The sequence below is a fragment of the Pholcus phalangioides genome, unplaced genomic scaffold (genome assembly GCF_987345545.1).
Source record: "Pholcus phalangioides strain wild (caught in Gottingen) unplaced genomic scaffold, Ppha-v1.0 ptg000013l_1, whole genome shotgun sequence".
NCBI lineage: Eukaryota > Metazoa > Arthropoda > Arachnida > Araneae > Pholcidae > Pholcus > Pholcus phalangioides.
In genome coordinates this window covers 33,700,669-33,725,580 of record NW_028301606.1, presented here as the reverse complement: position 1 = coordinate 33,725,580, position 24,912 = coordinate 33,700,669, and the positions used below count along the sequence as shown (strand labels likewise).

General features: G+C 34.7%; 1 protein-coding gene across 3 annotated transcripts in view; it reads left to right on the top strand.

Moving 5' to 3' along the window:
- LOC149078981 (cell adhesion molecule Dscam1-like) overlaps positions 1 to 24,912 on the top strand; it is a 265,953-nt gene that overhangs the window by 14,190 nt on the left and 226,851 nt on the right. For all 3 annotated transcript variants that reach the window (XM_089241228.1, XM_089241230.1, XM_089241229.1), the window contains exon 2: positions 17,356 to 17,676. In XM_089241228.1, the coding sequence (XP_089097354.1) occupies positions 17,356 to 17,676 (321 nt within the window). The remainder of the gene's footprint in view (positions 1 to 17,355; positions 17,677 to 24,912) is intronic.

The following is a 24,912-nucleotide window of genomic DNA, read 5'->3' as shown; positions in this document are numbered from 1 at the left end:
CGACGGATTTGCTGAGATTTGTGGATTCAATCATTCGAGGGTGCATATGCACCTTTGGATTGGATGGGAGTTTTTATGTTTATTGATGAAAGGACCATCACAATGTTATACTGCGCCAAACAATGATGAACCGGTAAAATGTCGTGATAGAATTTGCACCATGTATGTAGGCTTATCATATTTACAATAGAATTCGTCATAAAAATATTATATTTTCTTTTGATGGAAAGTGCTGTTGAAAACTCCCTAAAAACCACTCTCCACCAAATCTGCTATTGAGATTCGATCGTTGATTCCATGATAAAAAATGCTTGTGTAGTCTTATATCTCTTCTTAAAGTTTGCGCCATTAATAAAAAAATAACCCTGTATTTGACTCTATGGATGATAGCATAGATAGTCATCACACTCCTGTGATGACTCTATGATAAGATGAGTAGAGGTCTGTGTGGCCCCATAGCTTTTTCTGGGAATTTTCAAACATTTTAATATTTCAGAGTATGATAAATATTTTTATGACAGAGTAGAGTTATAAAACAAAGAATTAGGGGGGAAAATCACTGATCAATTAATATATTTTTATTATCATTTAGTTTTTAAAGCATTCTGTGAGAATGTCTCTCTTTCGATGTGCGTCACTGTAGAGGGAACTCGAGAATGGAGGGTTTGTGTATTTTCTATATTACCGATATGATTTCAGGGTTACATCGCTTCTAGGTTTTTGATTAGGATCAACGAGCGTGCTCTTGATTTATTTATTTTTTTCGCATCCGGAAGCACCTGACGATGTTCTTTGCTAACAGTTTCAACCAAGCTTGTCAATTTCGGATTGAAAAAAAGAAAAACCACATAATTCCAGTGATGTGGAATGAGTATCTGTAAGCAATGGGTTTTTCGTAAAATATTTTGAAATCCTTGACGTCCTATTCAGGAGGAAAGTCCCACGATACTTCTCACACTTTCGTCTGTAACATTTTCTTCCCAACCAATAAACGGGATATTATTGGGATCTCTGATATTTATGGAAATCACTCGACGTTTTGATGTAGTTCTAGGTTTTCACTGATGGCTTTAGTGTGGTTTGCATTAATAGTTTCTAGTAGCTTTTGCATCAGCTGAGAGATTTTGGAGGTATAATATCAGTCTGTGATTTACACTTTCACCATTAATACTTAATAAATGTCTTACCTAGGGTAGTTTTCATTCTTCCCTAAATGCTCACCACTCCTGGGTTTGTAGTACACGTTTTTGCCAACTTTTGATAAACTTTCTCTTCGTTTAATCTGCATTGCCACTTCTGCAGCAATCATAAGCACGTGGATATTTCAGCTTTGCAGAATAACCATTTGCCATTTTATCATACAAAATGACAAAAAAACTTGACAACAAATGCTGAGACACCTGCTGACCAACACCACAGTTAAGAATGAAGGTAAAAAAGCACCGTATTAAATGTAAAAAGAGTCTATCAGAAGAATTTTGACCTTACAAAATCAATTGTAAAAATGTTGGTAGTATTATACGGCGAATGTGTTCTAAAATGTATGGGATTGTGATCCCCTTTCGTCTTTCTTGGTTTATCTGTTTGTATCTCCGTTGCTAAGAAAGATAATGAAAAAAGCTTCGATGTACAATAAAAACATGGTCATTCAGGAAAATTCAAGAAATTCTTGAGAGCTTTTAGTTGACTCTTACTTGAGATATGGGAGCTAAAACAGCGCGCAGGATCACACAGACTCCGTCCGTGTTTGTGCATATCAGAAGCTGCATAAAAATGAATTTTAATAGAAAACTATAATACTGACATGAAATAATTTTTTCGTATTTATCAACAGGTAATACGAAGTATTGGTATAAGTGCAATAAAAAAAATCATGAAAAAAAGTTGTAATATAACTATATTATTCTTCGTAATTAACTAATCTTTTAAGATAAATTCAAATGTTTCGCGGAAACTTTTCATGGTTCTTTCACATAGATGTTTCGTGTAAAAGTTCATACTTTTAACTAGATGGAAATGGTGAGCCATAGATTATTAATGCTCCGTCAATCGAGTGTTCTCTACAAGGGGTATAATAGGGTTTGGTAATGGATAACTCTGGGTTATTGTGTTAAAGGTATTTTTTATATCACAGAGTTGTGAATAAATGGAATAGTTTTCCGCCGGTTGTCGTGAATTCCATCACTATGGACACCTTTAATAAAAACAATATGATAAATATACTGAGATGAATTCAGACTCTATCCGTTTTTAGATAAGACAAACGTATTTTTTATAGGCAGTTGTATTATGTTTTTTATACTCATACTATATTTTTTTCCTGCATAAGTTTTATGCAATAATTTCTCTGTTTTTTTTGTTGTTTTTTTTTGGGGGGGGGGGATGTTTCAATGCATTAGTTTTCCATATTTTCTATGGGTCACTGTATTTGTACCAATATTCAATTGCGTGATTTCTGTTATTGTACCATTAAATAAAATTGTAGGATGCTTTAATATAGATAGATAGATAGAACCGCTCACAACCCCGGACTGATGCAAAGCACCTTACTTCCGTTCCCTCAAAAGAGGCAGAGTTGTGTCGGAAAAGTTAGCAAAGATTTATAGTGGTGGCTCCCCTTGCCCCGTGCCCGCAAGTTTTTAATATGCTTTAATATATATTCAAGTGCAAATAATAACATAACTAAAAAGAATGGTGTTTTTCATTCTAATTTTCAGTTGAAGCAAGCCTTAGTTTTTTTTTATATTTGAATTTAAAAAAAATCATATAAAAATCAGTAGTTTTTAGTGCACTGCGACAAAATAAGGTGTTTATTTTGTTGAAATAATTTTCGATAAATACATGTGTATTTTAAATTTTTATCATTTGCGGCATTCGTGTTTGGCAACCGAAGTTAGAGCCATAATTAAAAAACAACGCGTGTGATTTCCCACAGGGAAGCGATGCTAATTGGTCTACAAAATAAATCTTTTTTTTGCATCGATTCGGTAACTGTACCTAGGGAAAATAGCTTTTCACTTTTCTTTCGTTATTTTATTTATATCTTTATCTTTTGTCACTTTAGAGTTTTTCCTTTTTAAATTAAAAGGAAATTTATTTTTCCCTCCACACATAATTTTTCGATAACCATTAATTTTAATAATTACTGTGTGTATGTACCATTGTTCATATATGTTCATATAAAACATTTTGAAACGGTGGGAGAAGTTTTCTGACAAGCCTATTTTTATGCATGGATCTGAATCTGAATATCACGGTTTGTCGGTGGCACCGAATTAGACTCCATTACCATGCTTAGGAAGTGCCAGTAAACGGCTGTAAAGGGTAAAAATTGTGGGTAGAGAAAGTGTGTGTGTAAGAAGAAAAACAGGGATAACGATAGGATATTATAAAGTCCGGGAGAAAAAAAGAGACAATTATATTTTCAGCAGGATCTTTGTACAGAGTCAACATGGTCATTACAACATAAGCAATCTCCAAACACATGAGCCCAATAACAATCACTCAGTTTGGTGGGGGAAATTAGAAATCTCTAGATGTAATTCGAGGAAAACGAACCCTAACAATTGTCAGTTAGTTACTGATCGAAACCCTTAGACTCTGCAGTCTTTATGCTGGTATTTTTACCCGCAAATTAGATTCGTCTTATAAAGAAATAAATCTCTTCATACACCCATGCGTAATACACGTATATAAAATAATACAATAAAGTAATAATATATTATAAATTTACATTGTGATACTGTATTTGTTTACAGTCATTTTTGCAGTTTTTCAAATAAAAACCTAATGCTTTAGTATCGTAACCCACCTTTATCCATGCAATTTATATATACAATTTTTGCAGAAATCAATATGTTTCTAGACACAATTCAGAATAATATGAAATAAAATATAATCAATTTGAATCAAATGATATTTACAGATTCCAATTTGTGCAGTGTTTTATGTTTATACATATGCATATGTATTTCTTTTTTCTCTTTGTTTTCCACCTTGCTATAACTCTGGGGATTCATTGTTTACACGTTACATGTTTTATGTACTTATGCCATAATAAAATTAGAACTAATATGGATAATAAGGCACCTACAGGCCACATAAAAGGCAAAATAAAGACTCATATTCAGTTGATTAGTAAGATTATGTCAGTCCCTGCAAAAGTACTGATATTGCATATTTAGCCACATTATCGTATCTATATGTGGAGATGTTTCTATGTAAGTATTAGGATTCTCTGTTGTTCTTAAATTGTTTTCGGCAAAGCTTTCGACGTAATTGAAGACAGTTGTAACCTCAGAATCCCTCCTAATGTTTTCGTTTCGAATATAATATGGAGACTTGGTGATCCTTCTGAGGAACTTGTTTTGGAATACTTCAAGTACGTATATGTTAGCCTTCCTGGCATATGTCGATCCTTCTGAGGAACTTGTTTTGGAATACTTCAAGTACGTATATGTTAGCCTTCCTGGCATATGTCGATCCATCGATCCAGAACATGCGTAGTGAAGAATTGGACGAACAATCGCATTATAAATGATAATTCTGTTGTCGTATGACAGCTTGCTTCTCTGGTTAAGCATATTTTGTATAGCATGGTAGTAGCCGCATTTTATTTTCCTGATAGTTTCCTCTACATGCTTTCCGAACATAAATTTAGTATCCAGCCAGACACTTAAGTAATTTACGGATTCCAGTGCAGTCAAGTCAATGCCATTTATGGTGATTATAGCCTCTCTCAAGTAGCTACGTCGATTTGTGAACCATACCAACTGGTACTTCGAAGGGTTGAGAGCTATTCTGTTCTCTTCGCACCATATTCACAATGTCATAGATTGTGTTTTGGAGGTTCTGAAGCTTTATAGTCATGTTATAGCACATCAGCACCAACAGCATAAAGCGGAAGAAATTCTCTTAGTGGATCTGGAAAGTCATAAATCATGGATGCATGGAATGCATACATTGAATAACCATACCAAAATTAGGTTTTTATGTGAGTGAAAGTTGGTTTGAAAACGTAGACATTAGAAAGAAAGTGAAAGAAGATGCATAATTTATATAAGTTTAACATGATCGGAAAAAACAAACCCGTGTAAATCAGCATACGATTACCTCAGCAAAGTGCGTATTAAGGTCTGGACACACATATCCGCACCGTGCCAGGACCGTAGCTCGGGCGTCAGTTGGCCGTGGCTCGGCTCGTTCCTCTTCAGACCACACCTTTCCGTGTGTTGCCCGTGTCGCTGCCGTATGCTGACTACGAAGCTGTGTCGATTGCTTCAAGTCTTTAACGCAGCCGGTTCGGTGTAATCAAAATGTTCAGTAAATTAATTAACAAGAGTGATTTGGATGTAATAACCCTAGCGTAAATTAACAATAATTAATTGTTCTAAACATTTCTGTAAATAATCTATACATGTATATACATTTTTTATTTTGGATTGATCTCCGATAGATTTTTTGTATGTGACAAACCCGCAAAAAAGGATAGGATCTATTTAATGCAGCTGAAAATAATAAGACGGCCATTTGCTTAGTTTGACTGTATGCATTCTTGTTTATAGTTTGGAGAGAGGAGATTATTTACGGAGTGATAAAAGGGGAGAGAGAGAAAAAAAAAGTCATATAGAAATTAAAACAATCTGTGGGAGAGAGCGCTACTCTCTTCCTCACCTACACACTCGTTTTTATTCAGAGTCAACGGCCATCATAAATATAATCATCTGTAGGGGCAGGTGGTGTCAAATTCCGATAACACCTCGGAGAAGTGTATCTCAGCTCAGTAGGAGCATATTGTACGAAAGAGCGTGCATTTCTTTTACTCTGTGTGTGTGTGTGTACGCGGAATCTTCTAAACTAAAAATTAGCTCCTCTGCAGATGGCAAATGGATATTAAAATCAATAACAATTGGTTTGTAAGTCTGCCGGGGCTTGATTCAATGATAAAGCCTCACCAGTATTCGATAGTAATTTAAAGCACTCATTGCCAAAGTCCCAGTCGCTGAAACACCTTTGTCAAATATTTAGCACAAAGGTGCTCGACTTTTGGAAGGTATGGGCCACTTCATTGTTTTGAAATATTTCGCGGGCTTCTTAAGTTATCCAGAAATGAGTCTCGATCCTCCAAAATTATCTAAAAAGAAGTGGCACGTGTCGCTTAAGTGATCTGCAAGCGTGCCGCGGGCCACTCGAGAGATCTGGAAATGTGCCACTAACCACTCAAATAGGATAATCTGCAAATGTATCACGATCCACTTAAGTGAACTGGAGGTGTGCCGTTAGTCGCTCAAATGATTTTGAAATGTGCTTGAGACCACTCGAGAGCCTTGCTTTGTTTTTTGTTGTCACGGGCCACATCAAATGCTTCCGAGGGCCGCATTTGGAGCACAGGACATGGGTTAAGCATTTATGGCTTAACATGTTGCATCTGATGTGAGTACCAAATTTAAAATGTCTCATATATTTTCCCATAAGAAAAAACCCAAAAATGTTCGAACCGTTTTCTATTTATATATATAATTTATGTTAAAACCAAAAAAATGATTCATTTATAGAGCATCGGAAATTAAACCCAGTTAGTTTTCCAAGTTTGCATTATTATTTTAACAGAAATCTCATCGGCAAAATTTCGTTATATGCTATGTGAAACATAATTTTAAACTTTGTTTTCCCATCAAAGTTGTGAAAATGTTTATCCATATGTTTTCTACATATTACGCTAGTACCACAGAAGCGGGGCCAGGTGCGTCCGAACAATTTCGGGGCATGAAAAATGTTTAGGACACCCCCTCTCTTTAACAAGATTTCATATATTTTGTGGGAAGAGGGAATCGGCATACTGAATATACACGAACGCTAAGAAATACCCCCATACAAAAAAAAATAATAACTACACAAATGTGAATTAACACAAAAATTAATGGAGGTAATTTTAAACGAATGTGAGAAACCGTTTCCGAAATTAAGGAAAACTTTAGAATCGATGGATTAAAAATAATTGAAAGAAATTATTTCAGTACCAATGAAAATTCAGAATTAATAAAAGAAATAATTTCGGAATAGATTAAAATTTAGAATTAACGGAAGAAATAATTCCAGAACTATTGAAAATTCATAATTAATAAAAGTAATAATGCAGAAATTGATTAAAATCAAGAAATAAGTGGAATTAATAATTCAGCAATTGATGAAAATTGAGAAGCGACATAAAATAAATGAGCGCTCTCTCCTCTTTTATAAAAAAATCTGCGCTCTCTCTCTCTCCCGAGCCCGCACCGTCACCGTAAAAATATAAAATAAACTAGTTGGTGACGGTGCGGACGCGGTGCGGTGACGGTGCTCGGCTACGGTGCGGATATGTGTGAACGGCTGCATTGCTTAGCAAAGAATTATTCTTTGACCGTGTGATGACCTACACTCGGCCGACGCACGTGTCGGGCACGGTGCGGATATGTGTGTCCAGACCTTTAGAAGTTGGACTAGAGGGCGCACGCGTCTTTGGAATTCATCATCCCCAAAATAGCCATATAAGTTATATTATTGAGGCCTTACACTAGGCCTATATGGTAATGCATTTGCTTCCTTTATTTCCGAAAGCTGCTACTCAAACTTATTAGAGGATGACGTCACTCTCCGGTACCCATACAAAGGTTATTAACAGCCTTTTTCTCTCTTTCCAAAAAAAATATACCTTCGCATCAGATAGCAGTGTTTTTTTTTAATAACATTCTTACTCAAACTTACCCCAGAGTTTTATTTGCTATCTTCATCTGCTCTGTTACATTGGACCATTACAATTTTATGACTTTGCGTCACGGTTAGAGGCGCTGTAAAGCACAAAATGTACCAACGAAAAATCCTCTGGATCGCACTGGGTTGAAATTGAATTCAATAATAATTAATTTATATTTTATGTGAAGTGAGCCTATACCTCACAATATGGTTTTTAATCACACATCATGATTGATCGGAAATATAGTAGGTACAGAATGGTCGAAACTGACTTTATGGTGATATATGAGTCCCTGAAGGCAGAAAAAATCAGCGAATGCAAATGGAATTCGAGATATCCGTGCTTCTCTCTGAGTATACGCTCAAAGATGAGAAGAGAAACAAAAATATAACTCGGTAATGATTGCAGCAACAAAGTTTCGAAAACGTCTATTACAGACACTCACTTTTATGGATTGTAAAGCGATCGGCGTTATAAAAAATCATAAATGGCGTTAGAACGATACCTGTAGCACCATAAACGCCAGTGCAGTACACAGACTAGGAAAAAAAAAAGATCTCACTAAGGGGTTGATGCATTAACCTCTCTGTTGGGGAACTTTCTGCCCCAGAAATATAATCTGCATCGGTTGTTTACCTATTTCCATTTTTCTGCTTACAGCGCTGGTATTTATTTTACTACAGGCGCCGTTTCAATGCCATAATTGGATTTTTACGGCATCGATCAATTTGAATTTCATAAAAGTGGGTGTCGCCATTCGGATTTTTTGAAATTTTGTTGCCACGACCGTAATCGTTGTTCTCTCACTCTTGAGCGCACACTCTGAAACACCTACAGCTCGAATCAGCGGAATTGCTCACCTCAGCATGCTACTTACTGTGTAAAAACCATAATATTGCAAAGAAGTGCACTTCAGTGAGTTTTTAATTCATTTGAATATATATTCAGATCAACATCACTATACTGATTAGAACTATAACATCAGCATAAAATTTCAAAAAATATGAATTGGAAAAAAACAACCTACACACGCGATATTTATTTAAAAAAAACAACGTTTACAGAAATATTTGTTATTCGCAAAATATAAGCAATAGTGTGGAATGATACATTTCAATAATTATCATTCAATGATAAATCGTATTAAACAAAAATAGATGCTTTCTTTTCTTCCTATTGACAAAGTATTAAATTATTCTCACTGAGCCGATTATAATCTTTATGGTATTATTTCTATGAAATACGTCTTTCTCCGTATTACACGTGGAAATATTTTATCGACGTTGGTATCATTGACTACTTCCTTTAATACCAGGATTTATTTTGACGGCAAAAAAAAAAACAACAATTTTCTATCTACCTTGCTAAATCGGCTAAGATTATATTGAATTGAAATCCATTAATGCAGTCGTACATTAAGCAAACTTGCTTTTAACATTTCTTGAATTAATTGAATAACAATGACTTTGTTTTTATTTTACCAATGTTTATCTTGCGTATAAATTTAAATTCTACTCCTAAGTTAAAAGAAAAGTTATATAGAAACATTCATATATATATAAAATATATACATATATATATATATAAGTTTTTGTTCCACCTGTACTAAATGTGTGCGTGCGTGCGTGCGTGTGTGTGTGTGTGTGTTACTCAAAACTAAGTTTTTTGTTAGATAAGGAACATTTTTTTCAAACACAACTCATTGATATTTCTTGATATGTGGCAATTGGCGTGCCTGCTTATGAACATCGAGATTTGTTGCTATAATCTGAAGAAACTGGCCTGTTTATCATATCTAACTCTCGATTGCGTTTGCGACCACATATTCCACGACGAATATTACTAGGGTACGTGTGTACCAGAGTTGGACTAATTTATTGCCCAGCATGCCAGGGATATGTAAAAATTATGAAAGGAAATTATGAAAAAAATATGAAAACACATGACCGGTGCGGGGATATAAGAAATGAATATTTCCTTGGTTTTCAAAATTTTTCATTGACGATGATGCAAGTGTTTCTACACACATGTTTGAATTTTCACAGAAATAATTTGTTTGGGAGCCCCATCATTAAAATGTGAAGTCAGCGTGTTTAGATCTACTCTTTCACAGTCCTAATGGTTAGCAGCCATTTGTAGGCTTTCTTTCTTTGCGGTCATTGGACTTGCTTTCATTTACTTCCAACTGGCTCAAAAGAGAAGCAACTAGGCTGTTGTGGAAAACGAAAAAACTTCCTCCCAAAATATCATATCCCAATGGTATTCGCGGAAGAGAAAAAACGCCTTGATTTGCATCAAAAAGTAAAAATATATTTTTCCAGAAAAACTATAAAAGTCCTATTATACAGTATACGAAGTGTCCGAAAGGAAGACACAATCTGTGTGTGTGTGTGTGTGTGTGCGCGTGTGCGTGTGTGTGTGTGTTTGAGAATCTAAAATTGCAGGGGATATTTATGCCACACTTATCTTTGACAAAAATATCGGGAAAAATATCCATCACAAAAATATAGGAACCATGTGCTGCCGCCTATCAAATAAAAACTAAACATTTTGAAATAATTTTTAAAAAAGTAGGTTGTTTTGTTCAAACCGATATAAGCATGAAAACGAACAAAATGTGTTAGGATACTAAAAATTATCTGTTTTCATGCTACATACCGACTGATGTTTTTATTTTTGCCGCATGAATAATCCTTTCTAAACATTAAAACTTAGAAACTGGTACTTTTTCACATCGGTATGCAGAATAAAAAAAAATTAAGGTCATACCACACATTTTAAACTGTCATTCAGCACATCGGTCCAAAACCAACAACCGTTTCATTTCGAGAAATTTAACATAATTTTTACTTCAATAAATAGATGGCATCCCAGGTGCCAATTTAGAGTGGTTTCTCTTATCTATAATAGCTAAGGGGTCATTCAAGTATAACGTCAGCATCGGGGGGGGGGGGGGAGGTTCGGATTTGCTGAATTTTGATGACGGGGGAGTTTGGGGGAGGGGGTCAAAAATGACTAAAAAGCTGCTGACGTAATACTTGAAATAATGACTCTAAGTATGAAAATATGAAATATAATGAGTGAGAAGGTTTAAAAATTCATCTCTATTTTTTTCACCGGTTCTAAATTATTTCTCTCATTTATGCCAGTTCGAGATAACGGTCACTTAATTTCAGCAGTCTACAATGAGATAAATGTTCAAAGACACACTGAACAAAACTGTGCGAGAGTTTCGGCACCAATAGGAAATTTTATTCATTGCCTTGCGAAATTTGACACTGCCGTGCATTCTGAAAATTGATTTTCAAGGTGTCCAGATATTTGTTAATGAATTTACGTTATGTGTGTGTGCACAGGTGTTTATAAGTATCTCCCCCGGTTTCTCAGCCGGATGATCTAGCTACCCTATCCAACGCCCGCACCTTATATCCGGTCCCGTACCTTATATCGGCTATGATTTTATAAGCGAGGGGAATTGTAACTTGATGCCTTCTTTTCCAACGGCAACAGTGTATAAAATTATAATTAGCGGGTTGACTAACTTTCAGTTTTGATCGTTGACCATATTTGAATTTTCTCATTTCTTTCCGAATTTCGATATTTAGAAAACACTTGATACTTTTTATGCAAATAAAAGTTTATTTAATTATAAATATTATATAATATTTTAAATTATTATTACAAGTTATTATAAAAATAATTGATATAATATCAATAATAAAATTTATTTTTAATCTTTTTCTAAATAAGTGATGTTTTTTGGCATGGGAAATATTGATGTGAGCGGATTTTACTTTAAGTTACTCGCCCGACAGGGCATGAGGTATGTACGGCCTTCGTGTATACTACTTCTATCCAGGTCTGGACAAATATCATGCCCCGTCATGCATGTAACTATTACCTCACATTCCCAGGACATGCAAAAAGTGTGAGCGGGATATATATTTTACAACCATATATGTCCGATGCTACCACATAAATTACTGTTTAGGTACATATTATTTCAAGGATAGTGGTGATTACTTTTTTTTTTATTTGTCTAGCCCTGCTGAAACCCCTCTCACGCTTGGGGCCGTAAGTTCACTTACACCCAGTACATCAATATTGAACTTACATTTTTAACGAATTATTTTATTAACAGTGGAAATTTTATTTATTGCAATATTTAGTTTATCTACATAGTGGAAAATATTTCCCCATAACGAAAATCATCTTTAATACGAAAGATTTGAATGACACAAGGCGACGTGATTCCCTTAGCAGTGAAACAATTACCTATATAAACGTGTCATAACCTCAAAGCCATAGAAATCCATAATTTTCTAAATGATTTCACCAAATTCCTCAGATTTTACAATTCATAGCATCTTGCAGTGAGTGATATCAACGGAAGAAACATTTGGAACAAACAAATGAAAGAAATGTCATTTTATCATTTATGAGAACGTATTTAATTCGATAAATGAAATTACTCAATATAACAACACATGATAAAAAAATATCTTTTGAAATGTTCATATCCTTGGAAACCGAATGAACAATGTTGCTTTTAATAATAATATATCCTCTTATTATAATAAATAATTTTTACGAAATTAGTTATACCCGAAAAACATTAGGTAACGTTGGTTAAAAGAATTTTTCTGTTGTGTATATGTCTAATAACAAAATAGAAAAATATTCTTATTGGAATTAATTAAGGAGAAAGTTAATTAACTTTCTTTAAATAAATTTTCGTTAAAACTACTTCTCCTGTGGAATGAAATACACAAACATAATCACAATAAATGCTTGAAATAAGAAAATTTGATTAGTCTTCTACTTTTTATCTCATACATATGCTGTTTTGAGATCAGTTCCTATCTGTTTGGTTCTATTTCGAAAAGAAATTATTTAGTAAATAGCTTAGTATTTTTATCTGTATTTTATGTATGGAATGTTCCTCTAAGGAAAGTATCTCAAAATACACAAATAGAGTTATTCTCTTCGATGTGTATAGATATATTTTTTAACACAAATAGCTTTCTGTATACTGAGGTGTCTAATATCCATTCGCAATTCTGATACATCTGAGATACATCACCGCTTGAAAACTTCGAAAAAGATGCATTACTGAAAATTTTTATAACCTAAAAAGGGAAATATTTCTGCCATGAACACGAACGTTTATTTTTTTTTCAGTAAAAAAATTGAATTTCAGATGTGTAGTACGCGGTACTGATGAAACTTCAAAAGTTTTTACAAAAAAAAACATCTTTGATAACATGTCGTTCGTAAACCCACATATCCGTTCACAAGCACGTGAAAATGTTTTTTTCCTGAAGAAATATAGGAGAGATTTCACAAGAAAAAATGAAAAAGACAGAAAGAATCCAAAGAACAGAAAATCCAGCATTTTTTTTTCTTTTCTCCGGCTCTCAATTGTGAGTAGTGGCGCCACATGGTACATCTATAAATTACGCTCCGAGTGGTGCCCTCAGAGAACAAAATGCTTTATGCGATAGGATTTCGTTCGGAACTTATTTTCGAGCTGTGGCGGTAACGGGCTGAAATGGACGCCGTTACTTTTTTGACGTTTCTATACTTGGACATTTAGATCCGCGTCACTAGGTGGCTCAGAGTAATAACTCTTTCGTGAGTTCGTGATATCTTCTCCCAGTTGTGTAAAAGTGGGAAACCTGCATTGTACAAATGGGAATCTCCTCTTCTTTTAAACAAGGAAATACCACATGGGGGCACCTAGAAACTCACAAAAGAATTTACTAAAAAAAAACAAACTTATAAAAACGTGACTTAGTATTTTTTGTAACAATTTACTCTGTTTTTATGATGCCAAAATGTTTCCATTATATATGTTACGGTAAATGTAGGGAATCCGTAGATGGCGTATAATCGGCGGTTGTTATGCATAATGACCAAACATTTTTGGTAAGTTTGATAAAATGTTTCGAATTTATCGCATGTACCGGTGGTTATGTATAATCCCCACAGCTCGTATTAGTGAGTATGATAAATCGTCGATGAATTATTTGAATTTACCGGGCATCATGGGGAAAGCTTCAGTCTATGGATTCAGTCGGGGATGACGATGTTCAAAAATGTTGTTAAATGTGAAGAAAGCTAATAGTACAAGACTGATAATAATTTCTACGTTTTATACTTATAACAGTTATTTTGATTTAATTGAATCTAAATAACTGTTATAATTATATTTAAATAACTTATGGCAACATATGTGTAGTAAACCGTACGAGAGATACTCACAACTGGTTCAATTTAAGAGATATTCCTGCATGACTTCTTATTCGAAAGATTTTTAACCAGCCCGTGTCGATCTACTATCCGAAAATTGTGATTATAGTTTATACCATTTCAGGACAAATTACGGATAGATAAGTATCATAAATTACTTATGTTGAAAGATAGTATGCCTTGTCGTAGTGAATTTTTTGTGCTCAGATATCCACAAAATTTGCTCCAGATAGAGAGATTTGGAAATAAAATTGAAGGAAACAACTGTACAACTTTATTAATTTGTTAAGCAAGATGTTATCTGTTTATATATATAATTGCGAAACATATGCGCAAACTATACAGGGTGTTCTGTTAATGGATCAAGAAGAACAAAAAGTGCACTGGAACATGGTGTCGCAAACCACGTGAAGAGGGTGAAAATCACGAAAAGCGCATGCAGTCTCTGACTCCAGAGGAGACAAAAGGTGGCCGAAAGGTAGTTGTCTCAATCCCTGTGACTTTTTCCTATGGGGTCACCTTAAATCACTCGTTTATGCGACAGCTGTGGATACACCGGAAGATCTCATAGTGCCGATTATCGTCGCTGCGGCAGATATCAAAAGCATGCCTGGTATTTTCGACCGCGTCCGGGAATCGTTTTCGCGTCCTTGTAGACTGTGTAATGACGTCACCGGCCGCCACTTCCAACAACTCTCGTAATTATTAATCAAATAAATATTTTTGTAGTTATTATTGTACTTTTTCTCATTCCAGCGGGACGTTGAAACCCGCATGCGTTTTTCGCGATTTTCACCCACTCAACGTGGTTCGCGAAACCATATTCCATCGCAATTTTTGTTCCTCTTGATGTCTAATGACAGACCTCTGAGTTTGTCGGTCCGTTAACGGAACATCCTGTATATTTTACCATTAATAAGCTACCTTAGTCAATTACAATGCGCGCTCAAATTTATGAAATTGTTGTGTTTATTTTGAATTAAAAATGTGAAAACAACACCAATTTATATCCTTTTTTTTATAAAATTTTTTTTTAAATATGTTGTTATTGGGTCAGCCATAAAGGGTTATATAACTGTTGACATAGTTTCGATTCTCAATATTAACTTTATACCTTTATATTTTTATTGGAATCAGAATTAATTTATATCCACTTCTATCAAACGGAAACCATTTCTATCCTACGAGAGGTACGCATTTTCGAAAGTGAATCTTTGTATTTGTTTTCTGCTTTCATGTCACACACAATTATAGGAAGTCGTTACATCTTGTGTATTCGTTTGTTTATGCTAGCACAAAAAGCAAAATATTACGGTGGGTTATTTGATTATTGATGCGGGAGCACTATCAAAAGACAACCTCGCGAAGAAACGAAACTCGATAAACCACGAAGTCCGAGAACGCTATTGCATTATTGAGTGCATCGGGGCCAAAGTGATATTTAATGGACAGAACAGAAGTACGAGTATCACGAACAGGAGAGGGGTAGCATCGATATTCCTGTGGCAGACTTAATGGTGGGATAGATACAGAAAAGAAAACACACACGCATATACAAAAAAATAATAATAAAAAAAGGAACCATCTTTCTGAAAGTAATATAATTTTTTTTTCTTTTTTTTTGCTCAAATTTTGTATTTCCTTTGATTGAAACTATTTTTATTTTCTAAATGAAATGGGGATTTTCCTCATACTATTGCCTCTTTTTTTATTAACATTCAATTTTAAGAGAAAAAAACATATTCTCATTAAATTACGTATACACTTACAGTTGAATTATTCGTTTATGACAGTGGTCTTCAAACTTCCAGACACGGCGAGTCAAATTGAAACTTCCCACCAAGCCCGCGGGAAAGTAACTCAAATAACTAAGTGGCATCTAAATAGTGGGTGTCAATGGGAGTCCAGAATTAAACACGGACAAAAATAATTGAAGACTTATATTTATTATTAATTAAAATTGCCGAATTTAAATATTGAATTATAATCAATTTTTTTATCATCAATTTTAATTTTTTTCTGAAATATGTTTTCACTAATTATTTGTTTCATTAAAATTCTCTCCCAGTTTTCCTCAATTTATTTCAAATTTATTTATTTCATTAATTCTAGAATTAATCTGTTTTTAATGTTTTCAACCATTTTCTGAAAATGGCCTGCGGGCTGCGACAAGACGCTCTGAGGTCAAAATTTAGCCCGTGGACCACGTGTTGAAGACCCCTGGATCATAACATGCACGCTTGGTAATTGAGCATGTGTATGTTTTACCAACTTTAGTATGTATATACCTTGTATGTTATATACAATGTCTTGAAATTTGCATATAGGATGTTGTATGCATACATAAAGTGCATTATTGAGATGGTTCCGGACAAAATAAGCTAATGCAGCACGTGGTTAAATTCAATTTTTACTGAACATAATTCCTGGTTGATATCTTCTAAATATTTCAGAAAATTTATTGGAAATGAAAATTATGCCACAAACTGGAAAGTTTACACATACGAGATTCATACAGCATCCATAAAGTTTTTTGTTATTTTACTTGAAATCACTGATTTAAGTTCATGTTAATGGTGTTAATGATTTTTATTTAAAAAAATTCACAGAATTGTTACAATTAAATATATAAAAAAAATATCCACGAATGTGTGTGCTTTTAATCAACATACTTTTGCATAGTGTTTTAATAGATAGAGATTTGATGCATTCTAAAAAGTGCGGATATCTGCTTTTACCGATCACAGTAGTCGTTTATACCTGCCATCTACCAAGTGATCTAAAAGTTACAGAAAAAGCAAACATTCAATAATTTGTAGAGCATACTACATGCAGTTTTCACAGAAAGCACATAGAAATACATAAAAATTTTATTTAATAACACATTCATACTGTTAGAATAGTTATATTTGTTACTACTAGGTGGCGTTTTTTAACTGCTGACTCTTCTGAGATATTTATTAAGAGATGAGTTAATTATTTCGATGGTAAATTGTTCGTTATCATAAATTTTTTTCACTGCTTTCTAGGGAAAAAAATCAAGATGTCACCCTCACATACAATACATTTTGCACAAAAAAGTCCGTTTTTTAGCTCATTGTTCTAGGTTTTTGTTTGCAAGTATGCTATATCCTAATTTTTTTCTAGGTCAAGGGAGTATTCTTGGTATAACATATCCACAGTGAATGTTTTGAGTGGGGTATGTAATATGTAAAGGTGTATGTTAGTGAATGGGTCTAAAGTCGGGGATTACATAACCGTATGTTGTAAGTTTACTCGACTGTATACGGCACGATTAATGATCTTAATTTTTCGATTTCAATGATTCATATTGTGTGAGTACATACATATACATTTTTTCTTTTTTTCAGGTTTGGTACTAGGTATCGACCTTATCGCACCATCCTTTATCGTCGAGCCTCCATATCTTATAGAATTTTACAACACAAAAGGAGCAGACATTCCATGTTCCGCCCATGGAAGACCGAGTCCCCACATCTCCTGGATACGCAGAGTTGGTTCTCCAGTCAGTGATATACCTGGATTAAGGCACGTTAGGCCGAATGGATCCCTTGCGTTCCTACCCTTCAACTCAGAGGATTACCGTCAAGATATTCATGCTTCAGTCTACCGCTGCGTTGCATCAAATATTTTAGGAAGCGTCGGCAGCAGAGATGTGCAAGTGAGAGCAGGTAAGTCCTCTTTTCCTGAGCGTAGCTTAAGGCAGGACTCCCGCTTTCAGCCTTATTAGCATAACTATATCATTAATTGAGTTTGGGTAGAAGTCTCGATAAACTCTACGCGTTGAAAGCACAGAATGCATATATCTTCATCCGGGAACTTCACGTGAAACTCTAGATTTCCTCGTTGCAAAGATCGGAAACACGCATTCGAATTCATAACTAAAGTGCCCATACTTAGCTGAGTAATTTATCTAGGATTGTGAGATGAACTTATTAATCACGGAATATCAGATATAAAATGTCTCGCTTCATTTGCATCGCGGAAATTACATTGGGGATAAAACACTTCATGAAATTAAGGATAACTAGTATCGAACTAGTTTCATCTTCACAAAAACAGGATATGAGTTTTACGAAAATATTTTGTTCAATAAAAATTACTTTACCTGCGCCAATATTCATTTATTTTTTTAAACAATCAAAACATTTGTATCGATCAATCAACAGTCGGCAGACCACATCTAGTTGTCAACCAGTTCCACGCGTTCGGAAACAAGAGCACAAACGAAGTACCGGCTCATGAATAAGATCAAAACTTTTCATTGGGAAAGGTAGATGTCAAGGTCATTGAAAAATGTTATTTTGAAGGTCACTGATAAAAGAATACCTCATAGTAAGGCGACTAGAAAATTGAGTGGAATCATCACCCTTGAAGAAGCACCGGAGCGGTGCAGTGATAAATATTCACGTTTGCCACTATGAAGTTTGCGTGAGGTCGGAATAATACAAATATCTTTGGGAAGAATGCAAATGACTTATTTTCCTTACTGAGCCTGAGATGACCGCCGATAAATGGCACCCCATTTTCGAATCCACCTCGTTTGCTAATAAACTGCTGTATGACGATATGACCAGGCATAGTAAGCGGTAAAGAAGTATTCTCCCTGTTCCACATCTTCGAACAAAAAACTGGTTTCGTTGTGACGGGTAATTAGTAACAGCAGTTGTCTATAACGATAATACTGAAGACAAACTTCTCTTAAAGATGAATATGGTACAAATCACAATAATTAGGGATTTCTTATGACGCACCTTTGACCTTTGAAGACCGGACACACCTCACTTCCCATCTCAGAGAGATGCCGAAGCGTTCCCGAAGGATGGGTGTATCCGGAAAGTTTTATTAAAAACAACGTAACATGACCACCTCAATCGAAGGCAGCACCGGAGTCGATGCCAGCTGACGGCATTGTCCTCACAGAAAGGGTTACTTAATATTGGCTACCATACATTAGTAAAAAAAAATCCAAATCATACATACCGATTTTCAACCACTACAGTTGGATGGGAAATGAAAGCGCCATCTATCAGTCGTCGTCCCAGGCTCGGTAAGTAAAGAACTTGATGCGAATGTTCTTGGGCGGGAATCAAACCCGTGGGCATAGCGGGAGACGAGCATCTTACCACTGTGCCACTTGGGCGCTTCACTGGCTACCCTGGTAATACATGGTCGCTTTAATTTAAAAAAAAATATTAGAACGGTGATTTCACCCACCTGGTCTGAGACCCCCGCCAACTGATCCAAAGCGGCAACAGCAATTCCAAACAGATGAGACAGTCCTTACTATATAGCCCTGGAATGAATCAGCCTTGAATTTGTATCCCATGTAAACATCCAATTGATCAAATCACCGCCACATGTACCAATGATCTGAGACATTCGTAGTAGCTTTTACCATACTATTCGCTGCATCTCCAGCGAGCACAATCGGAATTAAAGAACTGGTGCTATATCCTACTCACTATAAAATGATCAACATTTCGTAATATGGTGACATCTACGTACTGCTTGGCTCCAATGTTGTTCTACTAACAAATGTTATTTGAATGGAATCGGAAATTTTTCATTTCACGCTGCATGTGAATTGATTTATTGTCATACTGCCGGTTTTAGGCACCGCTATTCATCCCAATATAATAAATGTACATAATGCTCGTCGATTCACTTATCTTTAACCGTTACTCTTACAAATTTGTTATATACAAAACCCACATTCAGCCGTACCAGTCCAGTTTTTATGATAAAAGAGGTGGGAAACATAATTTATATTAAAATTTCACAAAATAGGGGATGCTGTGAACCACACTAGATTATAGTCCCTGCTGGTTCTTGATAATTTCCGAACTTGAAATGTAGGTCTGTTCCATATGTTCCATATTTAGTGGCTCTTACGTGTCTGCCTCTACGTTATTGTATATAAAACTCCTCACCTATACGCAAACCCACATCAAAATACAGAAGGCTATATGAAATACGCTACATACATGAAGCATATGCTGTGTACCAGGTGTGCGCACCTCCAGCCTAATTCCGCCCTCCAAGGGGTTCCGTCTGCCTGCAGAAGGTTTTTCCCGAGAAAAGTATCAATATAGAAAACACGATTTGCACCTACGCTGTTCATATTTCTTCGATATAAATACGGGAAATTGCGATGCATACGAGACATCGTCAATTATCACCAATAAAAATGTTATCGAGGGTAAGAAAATGTGTCATTTATCACTGATATCAACGAAAAATCACCTATGGCGGAAATGATACTAGTTGTAGTGGACTAAAATGGTAAGTAATAAAAAAAAAATGAAGTTTGAAAAATATGAGAGACAAATGTATTTATATTACTGTAATATGAATTGTGATAATTTACTTTATAATATCAATTGTATAATTATATCACAATTGAAGTGAAGAATAATACTCAAATAATCTTCATTGAAATTACGGAAGAAGAGGGTCCTTTTATTAAGACAAAATATCCGGAAGGCCAAAAGTACGGTAACGTCCCGTAAAGTACGGGTTATGTGGTTATCTATCTATATATCTCGTTTGCCCGCGGACCGGAAAAGTTGCGCAACTAAGATTTATACTGTTGTGGGTTTAGTAAAAGTATTTGGTCTTATCGTTCAGCAGAATTGTATTTTCATAAAATGCACATATATCTGTGATATCATTTCATTCAATATTTCATCACTTATATCTTATGACAGAAATATTCAAATATTCACATAGATCTATTTACAATTTAGAGGACTTTCTTTTTATTATTCAACTTATTCAAGTAGAGATTTCTGAGAGAGAAGCCTAATTATTCAAGTAACAAACACTTCAGTTACTTTCAGTAATGAATCACTTCTTGCTCGTTTGGACAAATATCCCTTTTCTTCCTCATGAAGGTTAGAAACACATTCTGATCTAAAACACTTGCTGAAATTGATTGCTTTTATAGACAAGGAAAGAAAAGTATATCATTTTCTACTTTCACGTAAGAGAAGTCAGAAATAACCAATGCAATATTTTCTTTTCTATTCCCGATATAGAAAAAATCTATCAAATTTATATAGAAGTTTGAAATTTCAGAATAAAAGAAGAAATGTATTGTCGAACTGGATCTACTTTCCCATACAGACAAACATTTTTTTTATATGTTTCCATTGATTTTCTTCCACCACCATTTCTAAAAATTGCTGACAGTAAATTGATAAAAGAAGTTCAGAGAAGAGAAAAACATGTGTTTGAGCGTCACTTTCAATGTGTTTGTCTCGTGGTCATACATGAGTCACCGTAACATTTGTAATATTTTTTGGTTCCACAACACTCAAACCGTAAACTACAATTTTTTTCTTTAACATTCCAACATGAAAAAGATGTTCTGTCTGCGTACATAATGAGCATCTGTGAGAATGTTACGTGAAATCAGAATCTTTTCAGACACGGGCAAAGCAAATCATTTCACAATATATAACTTGATTTATGATAGCATTTCAGAATTTCACAAGTGATTTTCTTCACTTGTGAGTTTTTCGATATCGGATGCCGAAATGCATGCGCGATTTCTTTAGAATGCAATTTCTACGCGGAACGCATTAAATGCCAAGTGAACTATATTTCCATTCCGAAAAACGTAGTTTAATGGTGCAAAGTTGAAGTAAAGTTCCCGATGTCACTGACTATAAAAAACATTGAATAAATGAGATCAAAGAATTCTCTTTTTTTTATGAGCAGAAATTTTCACATTCAAAATGAAAGAGAACTGTCTTTTTTCAGATAAAAAAATTTGCATAGTAAATACTGTAATGTTAATGTCGTAGGCGGAATTCCTAATATACAGCGAGTACAACATCTATGCTGAGATATCAAACAACGGAATAACTCCAATGGGGCTGGTGGGATAAGACGCTTCATAAATGAAATGTTCGAAAAATTAGAAAAAAAAAATGGTATTCCCAGTCACTAGGGATGGAAATTTCGTCTTTGAAGTTATTTTGCTCGAGAAAGTTTCCATGAATGTTAATGAGGATTATCATCCTATCTCTTTAATCTTAGTCGCAGCAGCTGCAACTATATTAAATTCATATTTTGACACGTCTTATAAATTACGTCCTTCACTGACCATAATATGCGAAATGATGAATAACATCGTGGTATACTTATTGATGTATTCCTTTGGAAAACTTGTGTAGAGGATCTTCATTTCATGTACTGGTTACGGTAGTGATCGATATTGTTGTCACAAACGATTCCTCCATGTATGCGCACTTTAAAGTTTTATAACAGCTTCAGAATTCCCATTTCATTGTGCCTATTCATTTTTAACAAAGGTGTTCATGTCTCGGTGGTTAGGTTGGGAAATATTTATCAAATAAAATGTATATTTACGTATAGTAGGAACAAAATCTTTTCATCGCATGCCTATTTCAACTCGCATTCATTGTTGAGTTAGAGGAAAACAAATCTGGTAGTGATGGATTTTTCATCTGTTGCAAAACAGTATGTACAATTTAAATTGTTTCTCTACAGATAGCAGGCAGAATTTCAACATGATACTTACATAACATTAAAATTCAGTTCATATACTATCTTTACTTCAAAATACGAAACACAGATGGCAGAACTAGCAAGAAACGGGAAACGAGCACCACTCTAACAACAGAAATACGTCAGCACCTTTCATACACATACAATCACACAACACGTTCCCAGATGTACGTATTCGTTAGAAATTGCTCAGAGTAATGTGTACCAGGTGTTCCACAGAGGAATGGTGCGGCTAAGAAATATATAAAATCGGATCCTTTAAAATTACATATTGATAAATAGGTCAATATTGAAGTTATACAAAAGCTCTGAATTCTCCAGCCTAAACAATGAAATGATAAGTGGTTCATACAAGTTTTGTTTTTTGTCCGGTATTTTTTTCTACGTAAATCACTATATAACGTCGCTAAATAGGAAACAAAAATCAATACTATGTATATACTATCTCTATGAAGGGTATCTCACAGCTATACAGCTGAAACGAGAGGGGTGAACGTTCATGAGCAACATTTTTTACAAAGTTACCCAGGGTCGCAACACACTTATTGGAAAAATAGGCGCATTTTGATTTTTTCCCACCAAAAAGTCACCAAAATATGACGACTTTACTCACATCATCAGGATCGACAGCGGCATTTCCTATGTACACGGAAGGATAAGGATCCAGTCACTACAGAAAAGAACATCGTTCATTTCCCTCTCATGTGTGTGGAAATAACAAAAAAAAAAAAAAAAAAAAAAAAACATTTCCATGATCACTTTAAGAACTTTTTTCTTTCTATTTTGGTTTCATGTTAACTTGAATGTTAACATGCTGTAAAATGACGTCATCTACTCCCCTAGGTTCAATTACAAAAATATTTTGAGATTCATTAAATCTATCATTCTAGCCGTAGAGTTCCGGACAAGCCGTATATAAAATTGATTTCCAATCTGACTATGTGTCTCTGAGTTTATTATACACATCCACAATTTTGGAACTGATCTCCCCAAATCTTCTGTGTATGAACAGGGCCTATGTGAACGATAAATCCCTTTAAAAGTGTATTATTGCTTGTCCGACATCTTTAAGAATTCCCTGAAGTAATAGCTTTTCAGTTCCACCAATGATTTTTGCAGTGTCTGTTGTGGGAACCTTAAATAATTAGTTTTCAACATGCTCATTCCTTCGCAATGGTTTGCAACATTTTTAATATTCTAGATACAAAAAAATCCAGAAATTTCTCTTGGTTCACAGTAAACACATAAAGGGCATAAAAAAAGGTTGAAATATGAGTAAAAAATGTGGTAGGCTGTGTCATGGACACGGCCGTAAGTTTTGACGTGAATACATTTTTGTGCCTGGAATCGCGTATATGCCCTTTTGATCGGTTTTGTTATTTGAAATAGCTAACAAACGATAAAATATCGTCTATTTTTGTGAAGTGCTCGAAATATAGCGTAAAACTATTTATTACAAGTCAGGGCAGTGGCTCTAGTGCACAGACGTGAAGAGAAATTGAAACTGGAATAATATTGTATCCGCCTTTGCAATGTGAGTCTGACGATATCCTTTCTTTGACTTGCGTTGTGTACTTCCTGAGATATGAGCGTTTAAAGAATTTAGTCACGAAACTTTTTGCGATTGCTCCCAGTATCCTCAGATGATTTTAAAAAGGCGTATTCACGTCAAAATATGCTATCTCTTTCATTTTTTCCCTCGGGGAGTTAAGCCCTGAATTAAATAATTGTATACGTCTTGAGTTAGAAGTATGGTGAATATGAACTTTTATCAGAGGGCAGCACTTGAAGTGAAAGTTTTTTTTTTTTTGGGAGGGGGGGGGCTTAAGATGACATTTATGAGAAAGTGCATCGTTGGAAAGTTTGATTTATTACATAAAATTTGGCAATAAAATTGTGGAAAAACTGTAGGTAAAGATCATTATACCCTGCATCAGCTTGGCTGAAAAAATTTGAACAAAGTGAATTATTTCTTCACAAAATATTGCATTTAAAAAATATAAAGATTTTCTGGCATTTATAACTTTATTACATTTGTTGAGTATCAAAACTGCAAAAACATTTTGAAAAGTCTGAAAAATGAAGGCTCGTGTCTGAAAGAACTAGTATTAATTTTAAAAGCATTAAAAAGTTATATTTTAAAATGGAAAATGCATGCGTCTATCCCATACAAAGGGCAATGAAAGGGGGGAAAAAGAATTGGAACACATTGCGTTATAAATAAAACTCCTACACATATATCGCATCATTCAAATATTTGTCACATATGTAGTTTATTTCAGAGAAAATATTTTCCAGACAAGCTAACGAAGTTATGATAATTTTACTTCAAATAGCGCTGTATAGATCTTATATCCTCTTATCGTTAT